Source organism: Sebastes umbrosus, chromosome 7 (genome assembly GCF_015220745.1).
Source record: "Sebastes umbrosus isolate fSebUmb1 chromosome 7, fSebUmb1.pri, whole genome shotgun sequence".
Classification (NCBI taxonomy): domain Eukaryota; kingdom Metazoa; phylum Chordata; class Actinopteri; order Perciformes; family Sebastidae; genus Sebastes; species Sebastes umbrosus.
The window spans coordinates 5,390,135-5,407,565 of record NC_051275.1 but is presented as its reverse complement, the minus strand read 5'-3'; the positions used below and the strand labels follow the sequence as shown (position 1 = coordinate 5,407,565).

General features: G+C 38.8%; 1 protein-coding gene across 2 annotated transcripts; it reads right to left on the bottom strand.

Annotated features, from left to right (window-relative positions):
• Nucleotides 1-5,042: 5,042 nt before the first annotated feature.
• Nucleotides 5,043-15,103, bottom strand: spartb (spartin b). 2 transcript variants are annotated; one of them, XM_037775821.1, is made up of 8 exons: nt 14,714-15,103; nt 13,281-14,128; nt 10,893-11,090; nt 8,981-9,122; nt 8,680-8,874; nt 8,429-8,587; nt 7,382-7,472; nt 5,043-6,378 (listed from the first exon to the last, which is right to left on the bottom strand). In XM_037775821.1, the coding sequence occupies exons 2-8, from the start codon at nt 14,121-14,123 to the stop codon at nt 6,174-6,176; spliced, it is 1,833 nt and encodes a 610-aa protein (XP_037631749.1). In that variant the 5' UTR covers nt 14,124-14,128; nt 14,714-15,103; the 3' UTR covers nt 5,043-6,173. The 2 variants fall into 2 exon arrangements, with proteins under 2 accessions (XP_037631749.1, XP_037631750.1); XM_037775822.1 differs by lacking the exon at nt 14,714-15,103 and adding an exon at nt 7,146-7,192 and having other exon boundaries at nt 13,281-14,123.
• Nucleotides 15,104-17,431: the final 2,328 nt, after the last annotated feature.

The following is a 17,431-nucleotide window of genomic DNA, read 5'->3' as shown; positions in this document are numbered from 1 at the left end:
CTTCAGTTCATAAAGTAAGTCATTAACGTTAGTTAGCTAGTCTTCAGTTCATAAAGTAAGTCATTAACGTTAGTTAGCTAGTCTTCAGTTCATAAAGTAAGTCATTAACGTTAGTTAGCTAGTCTTCAGTTCATAAAGTAAGTCATTAACGTTAGTTAGCTAGCCTTGAGTTCATAAACTACGTCATTAACGTTAGTTAGCTAGTCTTCAGTTCATAAAGTAAGTCATTAACGTTAGTTAGCTAGTCTTCAGTTCATAAAGTAAGTCATTAACGTTAGCTAGCTAGTCTTCAGTTCATAAAGTCATTAACGTTAGCTAGCTAGCCTTCAGTTCATAAAGTAAGTCATTAACGTTAGTTAGCTAGCCTTCAGTTCATAAAGTAAGTCATTAACGTTAGTTAGCTAGTCTTCAGTTCATAAACTACGTCATTAACGTTAGTTAGCTAGTCTTCAGTTCATAAAGTAAGTCATTAACGTTAGTTAGCTAGTCTTCAGTTCATAAAGTAAGTCATTAACGTTAGTTAGCTAGTCTTCAGTTCATAAAGTAAGTCATTAACGTTAGCTAGCTAGTCTTCAGTTCATAAAGTCATTAACGTTAGCTAGCTAGCCTTCAGTTCATAAAGTAAGTCATTAACGTTAGTTAGCTAGCCTTCAGTTCATAAAGTAAGTCATTAACGTTAGTTAGCTAGTCTTCAGTTCATAAACTACGTCATTAACGTTAGTTAGCTAGTCTTCAGTTAATAAAGTAAGTCATTAACGTTAGTTAGCTAGTCTTCAGTTCATAAAGTAAGTCATTAACGTTAGTTAGCTAGTCTTCAGTTCATAAAGTAAGTCATTAACGTTAGTTAGCTAGTCTTCAGTTCATAAAGTAAGTCATTAACGTTAGTTAGCTAGTCTTCAGTTCATAAAGTAAGTCATTAACGTTAGTTAGCTAGTCTTCAGTTCATAAAGTAAGTCATTAACGTTAGCTAGCTAGCCTTCAGTTCATAAAGTAAGTCATTAACGTTAGCTAGCTAGTCTTCAGTTCATAAAGTAAGTCATTAACGTTAGCTAGCTAGCCTTCAGTTCATAAAGTAAGTCATTAACGTTAGTTAGCTAGTCTTCAGTTCATAAAGTAAGTCATTAATGTTAGTTAGCTAGTCTTCCGTTCATAAACTGCGTCATTAACGTTAGTTAGCTAGTCTTCAGTTCATAAACTACGTCATTAACATTAGCTAGCTAGTCTTCAGTTCATAAACTACGTCATTAACGTTAGTTAGCTAGTCTTCAGTTCATAAAGTAAGTCATTAACGTTAGTTAGCTATAGTCTTCAGTTCATAAAGTAAGTCATTAACGTTAGTTAGCTATAGTCTTCAGTTCATAAAGTAAGTCATTAACGTTAGTTAGCTAGTCTTCAGTTCATAAACTACGTCATTAACGTTAGCTAGCTAGTCTTCAGTTCATAAACTACGTCATTAACGTTAGTTAGCTAGTCTTCAGTTCATAAACTACGTCATTAACGTTAGTTAGCTAGTCTTCAGTTCATAAACTACGTCAGTAACGTTAGTTAGCAAGTCTTCAGTTCATAAACTACGTCATTAACGTTAGTTAGCTAGTCTTCAGTTCATAAACTACGTCATTAACGTTAGCTAGCTAGCGTTACCTGTTTCAAACATTGCACACGGATTTGTGTTTATTTCCGGTTACACTGTTAATTCCGCTGCTGGAAAATAGGTATTAAAAACCCCTACAGAAAGGTAACCGAGCAGAAAACATGCTGGGGTTACAGATTGAGCTAATACGCATCGTATCTGGCCTGCTTCGGGACCAACCCACACAGGTGTAGGTGATGTATGTAATTAATTGGTTAACCCCGTGCGCGTTGATAAGCGTTATGAGCGCGTGAAAGACACACGCATTTCACACGGGAAGTATTAAACATCACTTAAGTATGAGCGGAAGACCACTTAATGGGTCATTTGTACTTGTTTTGGTATCAAAATCTTCACAGCAGACTGTCCTTCTTCCACAGGCCTCCATCTTGCATCAATAGGCTACTTGATGTGGGAGGGGCTGGCTGGGAGACGAGTGCGTCTAGGACACGTGACATAACTTTATTTTTACGGCTATCAGCATTTTTGAATTTGTCCAGCCTGATGCAAACAATTACTTTATTATATGGCTTTTGTCCAGCTGGCCTGCTGCAGACATCATTTACTTAACCTCAAAATTTGGAAGGTCGTTTTCTGATCAGGAAAATGTGTAACTTGTTCAAAAGTTGACTTGTGCTACTTTTCTTCCTACTTCCAACAACTTGTATCTTAAAATACTAGGGGAACATAATCTGTTTTCATTGTGTCTTCATCTATTCCTCCATAGAGTATGAAAATGAAGTCTAGATATTGGCTACCTTGTAAATATTGCCCTTAAAAGCTTTTGGGAGGTAACCTGGGTCTTTAGAGAAGCACTTTCAAAGCCCATCGGATAAAATCTATTTTTGACAAACCTTGGAGCAAGTCAGTCCAATCATATGAAACTTCAGCACCTGAGCAGTACGGGTCTAGAGATAGAGGGTGTCTTATGCTGTACAGATTGTAAAGCCATAGAGGCATATTTGTGATATTATAAAAAAAATTGAGTGTTATGTTCTTGTGTGTGTCATAATTTGGAGATAATCAATTGACACTGTATCAACAATAACTTGTGGGACATGTTTGCATATTCACGAATCCTCAGGTAATATTTTCCCAAGCTTCAAATCAGAACCTCTTGTCGAAGCTTGTGTGAACTTTTGCCCTTTGTCAATGGTCGGTTAGACACAGCAACCACATTAGAGCTCACTGCAAGGTACATGAGCTACCTGAAGGTGACTCTGCCTCTGAACATTCTGTCTAAAGTAGGACTACTGCATCATTTTGGCAGCATGGAAAGACAATGTTTTGCAGTGCTAATTTCCATGACTTAATGTCTGTTTTTCACAGGTTAATAAAGCAGTTGAGGCTAATGTTAGTGGCTCATGGAAAAACATACAAAGGCCACAGAAGAAACGGTACAAACTATCCTAGCAATATAGTTATTAACACTGGGGAAGTTCATTTTTAGCTTTTCAAGTTTTTAAAGGCAAAAGTGCTAAGTAGGAAATTTCTTTTGCCACAGAAAAACAGCCAGGCTACTTCACAGAGAGCACAGCCAGCTGCTAAGAAGTCAGCTGAGGGAATGAGTATTTATTTACTTTACTTTATTGTATTTTGTGTCTGTTGATGCAGTTGTATTGACTAAGCCTTGCAGGCCTGGGATTGTTTGAGAATCTTTCCTGCAGTGTGAGTTTGTTAACATAATATCTAATTTTAGATCATGTCTCAAGAAGATGCATTCAGAAGAAGATCTGTAAACAAGTGATTCAGCCATCTATTACAATAACCACTCCTCTGACAATGGATCAAATGCTTCCTGCAGCTGACGGCCTGACCACAGTGCATGCCCTGCCGATACTGTTGGACAAATCGGCTGGTCCCCGGGGACAAATGGTGCCAGTGTGCCAGGATCAATCTCTCTGCCTCGATTCAGTTTGTGGAAAATAACTGGATCAACCCGACCTCTGCAGTTATGAACCCCACTTCATGTGCTTTCACATCAGCAATGATCAGCCACACTCTTTTACCACAGATGGGAACGCACCCATCTTCAAGCCGTGTGTTATGGGATGTCACTCCTGACCAGGCGGATCCTGTTGCTCTCCCATCAGTGACTTTTAGCCAAGCCTACAGCCCACATGAACAGACTACGGTAACAAACTTCATAATACCCTCAGTAGAACAAGGTCAGATCGATTCACCTCTGGTTGGCCCAGCTGGCAGAGTTTCAGCAATAGATTTGACAAACCAACCACTCGTCCCATTTTCTATGTTTCAAAGAGCAACTTCAAGTTCTGGTTACCTGATACCGGAGGCTGGAAATCAGCCAGTGTCAGAGTCTCTGTGTGATTCAAGACTCCTTCAGGAGAGTGACCTCTGTAGTAGTAGTAGCAGCCCTTTGACAGACAGTCCACAGGGTGTGGTCAGTCCATTTTGGCTGGTTTTGCTGTTGGATACCAATGTTAACTCGTGCTTCCCTGATGCTAATCTTGTTAACATTGTTCTTTCATCGTACACAGGGTCCAACTAACTATATGGTTTGAGATTTCATAGATGATATGTATAATATATGCAGCATATTTACCATTTTGATTGGCCAAATATAAGAAATAGATGCAGAAATGTTGGTTAAAGTCATCTTTTATTTTTCAACACAACATTGTAAGAATTATACTAGCTGTAAATCTCGTCAATTTCTAAGGTAAATATAGCAGATCAGTCATTTTTTTTTTTATTTTCCATTTGACTATTTTAAAAATAGCCAATCCATACAAGTGGATTATTTGTGTTGAATACATTTTTTTTTTAATATAATTCTGTCACTTCAGTAATCAATAACAAACACAATTATAGCCAATGTTAATCTTTGAAATGAACATGTGGGACTAAATGTGCAATTAAGCCCAAATTTGAATCTTACTTAAACTATTTTCAGGATTTTGAATTCTATACATAAAAATATTTCATTTTCTGAATTCTTCCTCAAATACCTTGTATTCTATTCTCTTGAAATTTTACTAAGTCAAAATATTTAACACTGAACTGCATTTCAAACTTGGTACAAAGCGATTATTCCAGCCCTGGTTGGACCAGAAGTGCAAAAAATTATATATATATATATATATATTATTCATAATAATAATAATAATAATAATAATAATAATATTTTTTATTTTCCTCTGTTGATGTTCCTATTTTTAAGAAACATTTACAGAATAAACAGTCAGTATGATAATATAAAACTACTCTGTAATTAACATCTTGTAAAATAGCCACTAGATGGAGGTACCTAGCAGATTCAAGATAGCATTTACTGGATTTAAACCGAATAAAACTGCTCAAATCCATCTTGCTCTTACCTTGTAGAGCACAAAATAGATAGCAGTGAATAACCAAATCTTCCAAAAAAAATAAATAAATACTGAATTTCTTGTTTTGTCTTTAAACATTTTATTTTTTCAGAAAAATCTCAGTATTTCAGATGGGAAAGAAATCTCAATGCGCAAGTACAGTACTTGAAAGCTATCTGAAAGTTACATTTGCCTGCTGAGGCCTTAAAGCTGGAGTTTAAAAAGATTACAAACCAGATCACTCAAAAACAAAATATATAGTTTGCAAAAAAAGTTAATATCACACTTCAAAATTCACATTTTGTTAAATGTTTTGTCCAAAATGAAATCTAGATTTTTATATGAAATACTATAAACATTAACATTTTGATAATATGTCGGTCCAACTGAACTGAAACACAGAAGACAGCGCTGCACATTGTAGCAGAACACAAATATAACCGGTTAGACAGTTTTAGACTCCTCAGACTTGCAGTTGAGAGGCATTAACATTTTAGTAACCCTCATTCATAAGATGGCAAAACTCTCTTGCCACATATTGAAGGTCTATTACATAAACACACATGGACTATAGACTTACAGCTTCAGTTTTACAACATATTTGATTTTTGTATATCATTTGATGTTTGCAGGCACAGTAAGCAGCAGTGATTAATTCTCACTTTAAACACCACAGGGAATAACAACAGCATAACAGACACTTGTTTTTATCTGAAACAGTTATATCTGAAGATACCGACTCACAGATAATATTTTAATCATTCATTCAAAGTATATAAATTGCACTTACCCTACTAGGGAAAAACTCAAACACACAGATGCTTCACGAAGATTAGGAACATTTCCAGTGTCTAGTCAACTATTTAATGTTGTCTTAGTACAAAGAGCAGAATTAAACTGGTACCTTCCAAGTTAAGTGATAATACCTGAATGTTGCAGTGTGTATCAATATACTGTATAACCATGTTTTCATTTGGGTTGTATAATCTGCTGCTGTTTCTTTTCATTTAGGTCCATCTACCTTCTTTTACATAAAGATTAAAGTGCTTAAGAGCTGTATCAAACCGTAGGATATGCATAGAACAGTAGTTATCTTGTAAATATAGAACATTATTTTATAAATAATGAATATTAAATTTACATTTATTTGATAGAAGAATACATATTATGCTTTAAGGCATTGCTGACGTAAGGAGGCAGTGTACTACCGGCTATTTGCCCGATTTCTCCACTTGCTTCCCATTCTCTGGTTTTTCCTGCAGCTTGTGTTCTTCCAAAATGGCCTGCGCTGTGTGCTTGCCAGTCCTTTTCACCACAGCTTTGATCCCCAGGTTGTCAACATTGAAGGCAGTGAGGCCGACATTAATGGCAGAATTGACGGCGTGGTCTGTGGCTTGTCCTGCTGCTGCTCCGTACCTTCATCAGAAGTCAGATTGGGTGAGAGGTCAGAGCGAGAGGCGGGAAACAGAGGATTTGGGGAGAATTCATTAACGTGCAGTGCGAGGAATGCAAAGATGCCATGCTGTATGTGAATTATAAGGTGAGGATTACACCCGTGCAAGTGCGCAATCTTAAATTAAGAAAATCCTGACAGCCAGAATTTGAATTTTAATCATTTTTCTTATGTGCTTCAGAAATCTAAGGGTGGGCAATATGGATATAATCATTCTATCATGGTATATAGAATTTTTTCCCACAATATCGATGTATATTGAAATTTAATTAAGAAGCATTTTTTGGCTAATCCAGTTAATTGAATACCTGTCAAATCAAATACTTCACTTAAAGGGAGAAACTGCATAACAAAAACACTTGACCGTTGGCAAATTTATATCAACTCATGATATATAACATGATATCGCCCAACCCTATAGAAGTCAATAATCAACTATATTGTGTAGATATTTTTCTCATCAATTCATACATTAGGGGAAGATGTTAAAATCAGGCAGGACAGAAAAGTTGCTAATTGTGAAATTTCCGTGAGAAACATTTGGAGGAATCAGTGAAAAGCAGCACCATTGTGTGAATTGCCACACGGGGAAGGGCAGTGAATTGGCACATTGACTTTATAGAGTGTTTGGTGTAAGAGCCAAATCATTCCAAACAAAAAGAGGCTCATGTCATGCTTGTGATTAGTGGTGAAAAGAGTTAAACAGCGGTGTATAATTAAGAAAAATTACACGTCTTCTCATTAGGTGGGTCAAAGATGTTTTGTAGACCCCTAAATCTGCAAAGTAAAGTGAAAATTGAAGTTGAGTGAACGTTTGGTTTTGCATGTATAATGCAAGAGGTCATTTGCAACATACACATCAAAAACCTGTTTAGAAAGCAGTGTTGAACAAAAACGTGCATTGCTTTATATTAAAGCAAGTGGCAGTGGTCAAACAAGTCATTTCAAACGGAAGGGAAGACTTACTTGTGTTTTACAGTGGTGACTGTCTCTGATGCTACACTCGTAGTAATGTCCTTTGCTGCTACTTCCAAACCCGTCCACATGGTCGCAAATCCTGAGCAAATACAGAAAATACAAAGCATGTTAGGCACATTTTAGTACTCGGGCCACACTGCCTACGTGAGCAGCGCGAGTGCAGATCGTGGAATCTCATGCTTTTTATTTCAGTGCCCATGTTAACAGGTTAGAGCAGCCACACAGCCTGTGTGAGCAGCGGGGCTCAGGTGCGGCTCGGCTGCGTCTCAGCTGCATTTCTTCTAGAGATTCAAGTTTCGCCTATTTTTTCCACATGCTGCAAACGGTTCACAGTAAAAATTATCTTTTGACAGTATATTGACATCATACCAGCAACATTATTACGAATTGTCTCATAATAGTAATGTCTATACTGTATATGTAGAATGTCACAGACATGAAAGAAGTAATCAACACTTCCTGTTTCTGTTCAAGGAGGGTGAAAAGAGGAGATGCCACATATTATTGGTGTACAGCACATGTGCAGTCTGCACTCGCAGAAATTGAGCCAATAGCAACGCACGATCGCAGCTCAAGTTACACTGCGCATGTCTTATACCCATAACTCAAGACCTGTATCCCCTTTCAATAAGCATTGTTTCTGTTTCAAAGTAAAAGCCCTCCAGCATTTTCTGTGGCCAGGATCCCTTCATTTGATAACACAAGGCTTTTATTCTAAAAAAATTGCAGGGCAGTGTTGTGGAAAATGCAGTGACTTGCACAGCTCCATAAATGAATAGAGTACCAGCATTTAATTGTGGATTATTATTATTTACAAATGAGCACACACTTCTTAACCATTTTCTGTCTGAAATAAATTACATGTATGATGAAATGAAATGGCCATTATGAAAGACAAACTATGTAGAAAGAAAGAGCTGGCAATAGCAGCGTGTCTGTGTGGACACAACAGTTCAAAAAGGTAGCCGTCACGAGCTGCTCACACAGGCAGTGTGGCCCGGCCTTTAGAGAATATAAAGTGTAGATGCACTCTACCTTGGACTCCGCTGGCAGCCACCACCATGGCTCCGTCTATGTTGGAACGCCCATCCTTGTCTTTCTTCATAGACTCTGGGATCAGCTTGCCTCCATGTTTTTTCACGTGTGGAGCCAACTCTCGACCCACGACGCCAGCGACCGCGCACACCCCGTCCACTGCAGTAACACAGCATTACTCAATTAGTGGTCCACTGCCAAACAACCACACAAGGTCAGTAAAACGTGCTGATTGGGGATGACTTGGTCACCTAGAAACTGGCTGACTTTGACGGCTCCCCCCGTCGCTTGCTTGGCAACATGGAGGCCTTTGGTGACTGTGGGGCTGACGTGGGCAGGTTTGTCCTCTGGGGTGATGTGTTCTCTGAGTTTAGATGCCCCTTTGTGAATGGCCTTGCCTGTGAACTCGGCTCCTTTCACCAGGCCCCAGCTTAGCCATGACGCACCTGATACAGTAGGACAAAAGGATCACACAGTGCTTGTCTTTCCTAACTAACTGTTAACAAACAGAAGCATTAAGATTTTTAGGGGGAAGATGCAGTTTGACCTCACCTGTCAAGATCCCGCTTGCCACCTTTTCACTCCACTCAGGCAGAGCCTTCTCCTCGTCGGTCGCTGTTGGTTCAGTCTCCTCAGGTGTAACGATGGACACCTTCTGGCTGAGATTAATGCTGTCTGCAGCTTCATCTGGAGGCTGATCATATAGACACATTGGTTAGCTATTGTAAGACGAAAACAGACAATGTATGCTGAAAATAAAACCTACTTGTCAGTCAAGTAGTTAGTTGCAGTTATCTGCTACTTTGTACAAGCTGTACACATCTCCGTTCACACGCTTGTCTCCTAGTAACCCCCTAATTCACACACAATAGCTCCTCTTATTATTCTGTGCTTCTCGTTACAATGCGCTGTTTGTTTGCTACAAAGAGATTGCCATTTTAAAAAGTCCCTGTGCCATCTGAAAACAGTCTAGCTTTGTGCTGAAAACCTCAAATCTCCTATTTGACCCAGAAATGAGAATGAAAAAGTGCATACTTGCTGATAGGGAATCACATCCATCAGACAAGATAAGTAGCCTGATTGCATACATCAAAAATGACCTCGTTTGGCATCGATCTGAGCCAGCGTCTTTACCTCCTTCATGGCTGAACTGGCACTTGTCTTTCAGCTCAAACTCTGAGGTTGTTCTAACTGCTGCAGATAAGAGCATTATAACTGATTAATTCCCCTCACCTGCCTGTCTGTCTCTAATCCCCACAATGCTGAGGCAGGGGTATCTTGTAGAAGTGTGCCAGCTCAGAAGTAAGCAGGAGCAAGAGTTTCATGCCAGGCCAAAACAATGAAAAAGTTGTAAACTCTGTTAGTCTGCAGCCTCAAAGTATCGGGTAAGCAGTAACTAGAATCCTTTCATGGGAGGGACAGATTTAATATCTGCAGTGTTTGCTACGCTTGCAGAATTTGTTTGTGATGACTGGAGGAGAGTGGAAGGTGTTTAGGGACTGCCACACAGCAATGGAATCACAAGGCTAACTAATAGGGCTGGGCAATATATCAATATTATATCGATATCGTGATACGAGACTAGATAACATCTTCGATTTTGAAGTGTTCGAAGTGTTGTCGTTTCCTGGTTTTAAATGCTGCATTACAGTAAATTACGTTCTAGCTAATCTATTATTGGCCTTTACCCACATCATATTCACATTATTGATGATAATTGATCAAAAATCTCATTATATATTATATATATATATTATATCAATATTTTGTGAAAGCACCAAAACTCAACCCTACAAAAACAACAATAATAATAATAACACATTTATTTTATATAGTGCTTTAAAAAGTAATCAAAGGCACTTTGCATGGTATAAAACATCAAAAGAATTGGTAAAAATATGTATTTTTTTCCTTCTCTATATCGCCCAGCTCTACTAACAGTTGCATCATTTTGGTGCACTTTTTATGGCAGTCTGCACTTCCAACACAGAATTTATAAACAAAAGAAATATCTTTATGTGCGAGTACAAATTTCATATTTCGTCGCCCAACCTGACCAAGTAGTTTCTTCTGTATGGGAAACACTGATTTGTTAAGTCAACATTAGCAGCTGAAGCTCCGGCATTCTGGTACTACGTTAATATTATTGGACAAGTAGACTGATGAGTGGGATCTCAGCTTTCAAAGGGAAGGCAAATGAAGATGCATTCCCTGTCACATGGCTGTAACTACCAATAGCGGCAGAGCACTCTAACTTCATTTGCCTAAAATAGCTCTCTGCGCCCCTCTCACTGGCACAAGAGGATTTGCCAAAAGGCTTTGTGTAACAATTCTTTTGTGACTTCAAATACTTATGTAAACATATGTTGATGTGATTGGCATTAAGCTGCAGATGATCTGAATGGATATATATATGTCAAAGCGTGTAGCGCTGTTGCAGAACTGACTGCACAGCATCACTGACCTGAACCCTGAGATCTGTCATCTGGGAGAGCAGGTCCTTGAACATCTCTCTGTCTGCAGCAGGCAGCTCAGAGGACAACACCACCCCCACATAATAGCCTGGAGCTGGCGCCATCATGTCCGGAAACATAAACACACCGGTGTTACACAGCAACACTGGCGAGTCCATGGCCATGAGAGGGTATAGCCAGTCACACACCTGCCAGGAAGCAAAACAAAGATGAGAGAAATGAATAATGCAACAGCTGGAAATTGTGATCATAAATAGCTAAAAGCATGATGTCACGGCCCAAAATGTCCCATTTATTTCTGAACTATGTGCCTCATTACACGGCAAATTACAATGATTGAATTTACATGAAAGTCAAATGTAAGAGGGGATGAGAGCTCTGCAGAGAGATCATGCTAGTGGAAGTGAAAGTGTCCAAGTATAACCTCTAAATGACGAGCCTCACATTTCTAATGGAGATTCTGGTTAGTGCAACACAGTGAACCGTCTGAGAGAAGACAAACCAGAGGACACTGTCTCCCTCTGACTGCTGCATGTCTAATAGGATTATAGGGCATAACATTGTAAGCAGGGTTTAGATAATTACTTGCACTCATGTGAATCCCTGATGTCACCCGCCGGCAATAGCACCTGGGAAATTCCCCAATGAAGAGTCAAGTTTCAGTCTCATGATCCACTAGTGTCAGTGTATCGGCTGTTTTAACAGCAGGGTTTAACGTTGCCACAAAAAAAAAAAAATGCTCAAAACAGGATGAGTTGGATAAATTAGATTAGGTATTGATTTAGTCTTTTAACGAAAACGTAAGCTGAAACGTTTGCATAACTTCATGTAATTTCTTATCTATGACCTCCACATTTGCAAGCGAATCTAGTGGTTCAAAGGACTGATGGTGTGTACACTGGCTGGGGACAACATAATATAACATTTAGTCGTCCTTGTGACCTTATGACTGTTGTTTCAACACAAAACTGATGATAAACCTCTTATATGTAGGGTTTATTGTAGTGCTGCTGTATTTGATTGCATCAGACTGTATAGGTGTATCTATTTTCTGGTATTTCACTGTGCATTTTTAGCACCATACTGTAAAAACATACAGTATCTGGTTTTGGTGGCATTTTTGTAACACATGAGGAGTGCAAAGATATTTATTGGTTATGAACATAGCCCCATTATAATTCAGATTTAAATTAACGTAATAATAACGCGTTAACGCTATTTCATTTTAACGCCACTAATTTCTTTAACAAATTAACGTAATCGATCTTCCAGATGTTGTACCGGGCTCAGTTTTAAAGCCAGAGTGAAGATACTGGCATTACATGAAACTAGAAAACCTAAGGAATCCATTGGTATACTATGTCATACTAACTCATCGCGAAGGAGGTTAAATAATACTCCAACCGTACGCTAAATTTTGACGAGGAAAAACTGGCATGGCCATTTTCAAAGGGGTCCCTTGACCTCTGACCTCAAGATATGTGAATGAAAATGGGTTCTATGGGTACCCACGAGTCTCCCCTTTACAGACATGCCCACTTTATGATATATCACATGAGGTTGGGGGCAAGTCATAGTCAAGTCAGCACACTGACACACTGACAGCCATGTTATGATTTGAGCATATTTTTTATGCTAAATGCAGTACCTGTGAGGGTTTCTGGAAATATTTGTCATTGTTTTGTGTTGTTAATTGATTTCCAATAAGAAATATATACATACATTTGCATAAAGCAGCATATTTGCCAACTCCCATGTTGATGTCCCTTTAAGGTACATTTTGAACAGATTAAAAATGTGATTATTTTGCGATTAATCGTAATTAACTATGGACAATCATGGAATTAATTGTGATTAAATATTTTAATCTATTGACAGCCCTAATCAAAATGTTTTATAACAGCAAATATCTATATATTTTAAATAAATAGTCATAAGATCTTCCGAGTTTTCTTGATGTGGAGAGAGTTGATTCCGAGTAGGTCATGAATGAGGTAACATCTACGTCCAATTTTGAGCCAGTAATGATCCTGATGTGTGTAGGAGGATGACATCATACCCATAAACCAATTGGGCTTAGGCTGCTAAGTAAACATCGCTCACATGATCATAGGGCAACGGAAGGAGATCATTAACAAGCCTATCTCATCCTGCTGATGACTCACAGTCAAAGAAGTCTCGATGGGCCAAGCAAACGTCTTTCAAAATCAGGTTAAAGGGCACAAGAACAGAGTGGTGACACTGCAGTGATGACATTTCACTTGCACTTATTGCAGGAGACGGGCATGAGGGAGGCTTATCTAGCACTTTCAAGCTTCATACCAGAGAGAGTTTCAGTGTGCTGAAACTCCTGGGGGAAAATATGTAGTTTCTCTTACCTGCAGAAATGCCGGTGGTCGGTTGGGCGTTCTGTTATCATGGTCAGTAGTGAACTTCACCAGCCTCAGGTAGCCCGGGTACGACGGAGCGCTCACCTGCCCTTCAGGAGTCACAAAGAATATCTGTACACCATGAGGGATGTACACCAGCTGCTCTCCCTCTTCACCCATACTCTGGAGAGATGGTGTTGAGTTAGATGTACGACTGTAGAACTCCTCTCCGACCAATGACATCTCCCCTGCTTCTGTTCCATATGAGACAGACAGATGGCCGTCAGCCGCATGAGGAGAATAAGCTGGAGGCTGTTCTGCTGGAGCCACAGGCTGCCTGGTAGGTGAGAGAGGTAGACCGTCTTTACTGCGTGCAGGCACACCTCCCACAGCTCCTGCTGCCTGGCTGTTAGCAGACAGTATGTTTGGTGCAGCAGGCCTCTCTGGCTTGTTTTTAGTAGGAAGTTTTGGGTAGAGACTCTCTTCAGACATGCCTGCAGCCATAGGGCCGGACCCACTACTGGTGTTCAGTGGGGGTGCAGATCCAACGTCAGAGCTGGTCTCTAGGATGGCCAGGCGTGTGGTGATGTTGTTCAGTGTCTCCTGCATCTTCTGCTGCATCTGTCTGGCTGAATCCCAGGAACTGCCCACACACTCCTCTCCATTTGAAGGCACAGTCATGGCCCGGAGAAGGTGCTGTCGCCCTCGCTTGTAGAGCTCCAGGGCCTGAGCCTTGTCTCCAGCTTCATCTACAGAGAGTCCTTTATTGATGGACTCAAAGGCCCTCTCATAGCCATCTTTGATCACTTGGAGTCTGGCACTGTCGAATGCATCTTGTTTAGCTTTCTCCATTCCCTCTGAAACAAGTCTTACTGTTAGCTTTATGTAGCTGACACTGACACATCACATCACATACTGTAGCACTCTGAGGCAGAAACACACAGCATGAGAGGGCTCCAGAGCTACAATGCAATACTTCATAACTCAATGTTACTGAAGGCAACATGTTATTCTACTGACATTTAAAGGATTACTTAACTTCGACCCCAGTGATAAGATCAGCTTATCCTCAATCACAAGTCATTTCACAACACTCACAAAGAACTGACACGTGTAATTAAATTGCCTAATCTCTCTGACTGATCAGTCATGTTACCTGATTCACTCCCATTATGTGTGTTGGGTTAACTGGTGTAAAACAGGTCCCTAAAGTAGGCTAAAACAGGCTAAAGCAGGCTAAAGCAGGCTAATGTTGATGATAAAGTTCCTAACACAAACTAACAACAGCTAATGTGTCTGTTTACAGGAGTCCAGCTGTTACACCATGACATTGTACCAACAGCAACATATATATCATAAATATAACACAAGAGGTCCGTTAACATAACAGTGTTAGCTGGTTAGCACTAGCTCCTTCATTAGCTAACAGTATCCATGCTTACCCCAGAGAGAGAACAACTCAGAACAACAGCTCAATTAGCCTCAGTTAGCTCTCTTACAGCTAACGTTACGTGTTCTTGTCGTAAAGTGTCCTTCTAGCTGTCGAACAGATGTAACCTAAGCAACCGTCTCCGGAGTGAAGTTGAGGTTTGTCGCTGATGGAGCTTTTTCACGACTCACGTTGTTGTTACACACTACTTTGGACAGCACTGACCTCTTCTGTAAAGCGAAAGTATCGTGACCGGATGTAGCGACGCTTCACAATAACATGTACTGTCACACACTCGCCTCGAGAGTAAGCTACACTTGTAGCTTTATTTTGAAAGTATTAACCGGAAGTGATAGTGTGCTATCCGAATGGAGCTGACAGCAGTCAGATCAGATCTAGTAGCTCAGCCTGTTTAACATAACGAGGGTTTACTGCCATCTAGTGGCCACGGTGAAGAACTGGTGATTCACATTAGTCAAGTCAATGCAAATATGACAACACACCAACACTTTCTGGTGTCGATTTTCAAAATAAAGTGACCAAACGGAAGTTATCACAAGCGAGCTGCATTGACGCTGCTTTGATTGATGTTGTGTAGTTCCTCACTGTGGCCACTGGAGGGCAGTAAAGCACTATACTACACTATACTACTATATACATTTATGGACTGTAGTCTGGACCATAGTGTTGACGCTGCAGTGTTTGCTGCCATCTGCTGGTCAAACTAGCCTCATAGTCCATGATGAGCCCAGATTGTTCTCTTAATACATCCATGAGCCAGACATAACATGTAACGTATCCGTACCATCTGGGTGGGCTAGTTGTGATTTTTAATTCCTATACATCCCTAGATCATGTTTTGATATGATATGCTAGATCTTGCTGACTGGCAGCTTATTAGTGGTTATCAATTCAATTCAATTCAACTTGCTTTATTGATCATGAATGTCAGGTGAACAATATTGCCAAAGCGTCAATTCAATAATAAATAAAATTAAAAGAAATAACAAAATAAAAACAAAAACATATATATACACATATAAACAACTCATTAAGCAAATTACAATATAGAGATATTTAAAAAGAACATGCATGAAAATGGAAGAAAGCAATAAAGAAGTAATTACTGTTGTGTCAATAAAACCAACAAACAAATAAAAAACAATCAATAACAATATATTGCAATATCAAAGGATAAATGTAAAAAACAACAAAAAACAACAAAAAAACAAAAAACAAAACCCTCCATGAAGTAGAAGAGTGAATAAATGCAGTGTGAGTTACGTCTATTATGTGTTGTTGTTGTTGTGGTTGTTTCTTAGGCTGTGACATGCACTGACATATCCTGCAGCTTCTATGGTGAACACCTCTTAAAGTAATGGACTGCTGTCCAGCTGCTGTGGGAATATAAATAGTGAATAATATATCTGGAGTAACGTTAGCCGAGCAGTAAGCCCACTACTGACTGACTTTATCTTCTTACAGTAAAAGTTAATGTTACCCTAGTTAGCAAGTCTACCGAGAGGTCGTCTAACTTATGCCTCGAGCTGCCTCTGTCACAGTTAAATCCATTATTGTTACCTTCTGTTCTTATCCAGAAACTACCTGTCAGACAGGTAACAGATCACGTTACTCCTCTTCTTTGGTCGGAAGTCTCAAATGCCGAGTTGACCCAGTTGAATTATACTGGGAGTATTTAAAATAGTGAAACTTAACGCCCCCCAGTGGTCAAAGTGAGGAACTACAACATTATATTTGTCAAGTTAGTGTGAATATAGACATGGCAGCATACTACTACTTCCGTTAAATCATTTCAAAATACACTGTCACTGATGTAGACGGAAGCGAAAGGACAGAACTATCATGAAATCATTGTTAATAGGTTTCTAACGGTCAGAATTAGTTAAGTTTAAGCTACATTTGTTTAGCTGGCAAACAAACAAACAAAAACAACCACACTATGCTTAATTGCCAATGAAAAAAAAAAGAAAAACAATTGGTCAAAGAGACAGAAAATGCCCACTTACAAAAATACATAAATAAAAATAACTAAATAAATATATACATATTACAATGAATAAATTAATAATTAAATAAATAAATATAAATATAAATATAAATATAAATATACAAATATAAATATATAAACAATTGTTGCCACATGGTTAATGATTCATTAGACACTTGAGGCAGACAAGACATTACTTACAACAAATGTCAAACATTTTAGGGAAATGTAATGTGAAAAGTGTTTAGAAGCAGAAAACACATCAGGTCATGAATGTATAGGTCATCTATGTCGACATAGAGACACGCATTACAATACTGTACATGTACACTAAAAAGCTCACAACTTGAACTTCATAATTGTGGAAAATTGAACAAGACAAGAAACTGAGTTTGGACATGTGCACACTTATTAGAATAATAATAAGTAATAATAATATTTTAGCTTAAGTTATTTAATCTTTACAGTTTTAATTAATGTAAACACAAGTCACAAGTCGTAATAAATAGAAATACTTGAATTTGAACATGTTTAGTGTGAAAAAGCTGATAAAATCAAACATAACTGCAATGTTACTGCATCACAGACAAAAAGTAAGATGTACAGTAGCAAGGTAGTAAGATAACTTGACCATTTACTTTTCCATGAAGCTCTAGACATAATGGCTTCCATGGTTTGTTAATAGCCTATAAAGTAATCAGTTAAGGCATTCCTAAAATACTG

Excerpts from the sequence above, each read along its gene's own strand:
- spartb (XM_037775821.1), bottom strand. The coding sequence starts at position 14,123 with ATGGAGAAAGCTAAACAAGATGCATTCGACAGTGCCAGACTCCAAGTG. Across the intron at positions 8,588-8,679 it reads CAAAGTCAGCCAGTTTCTAG|TGGACGGGGTGTGCGCGGTC; the intron begins GTGACCAAGTCA and ends GTGTTACTGCAG. Across the intron at positions 6,379-7,381 it reads GTCACCACTGTAAAACACAA|GTACGGAGCAGCAGCAGGAC; the intron begins GTAAGTCTTCCC and ends CTTCTGATGAAG.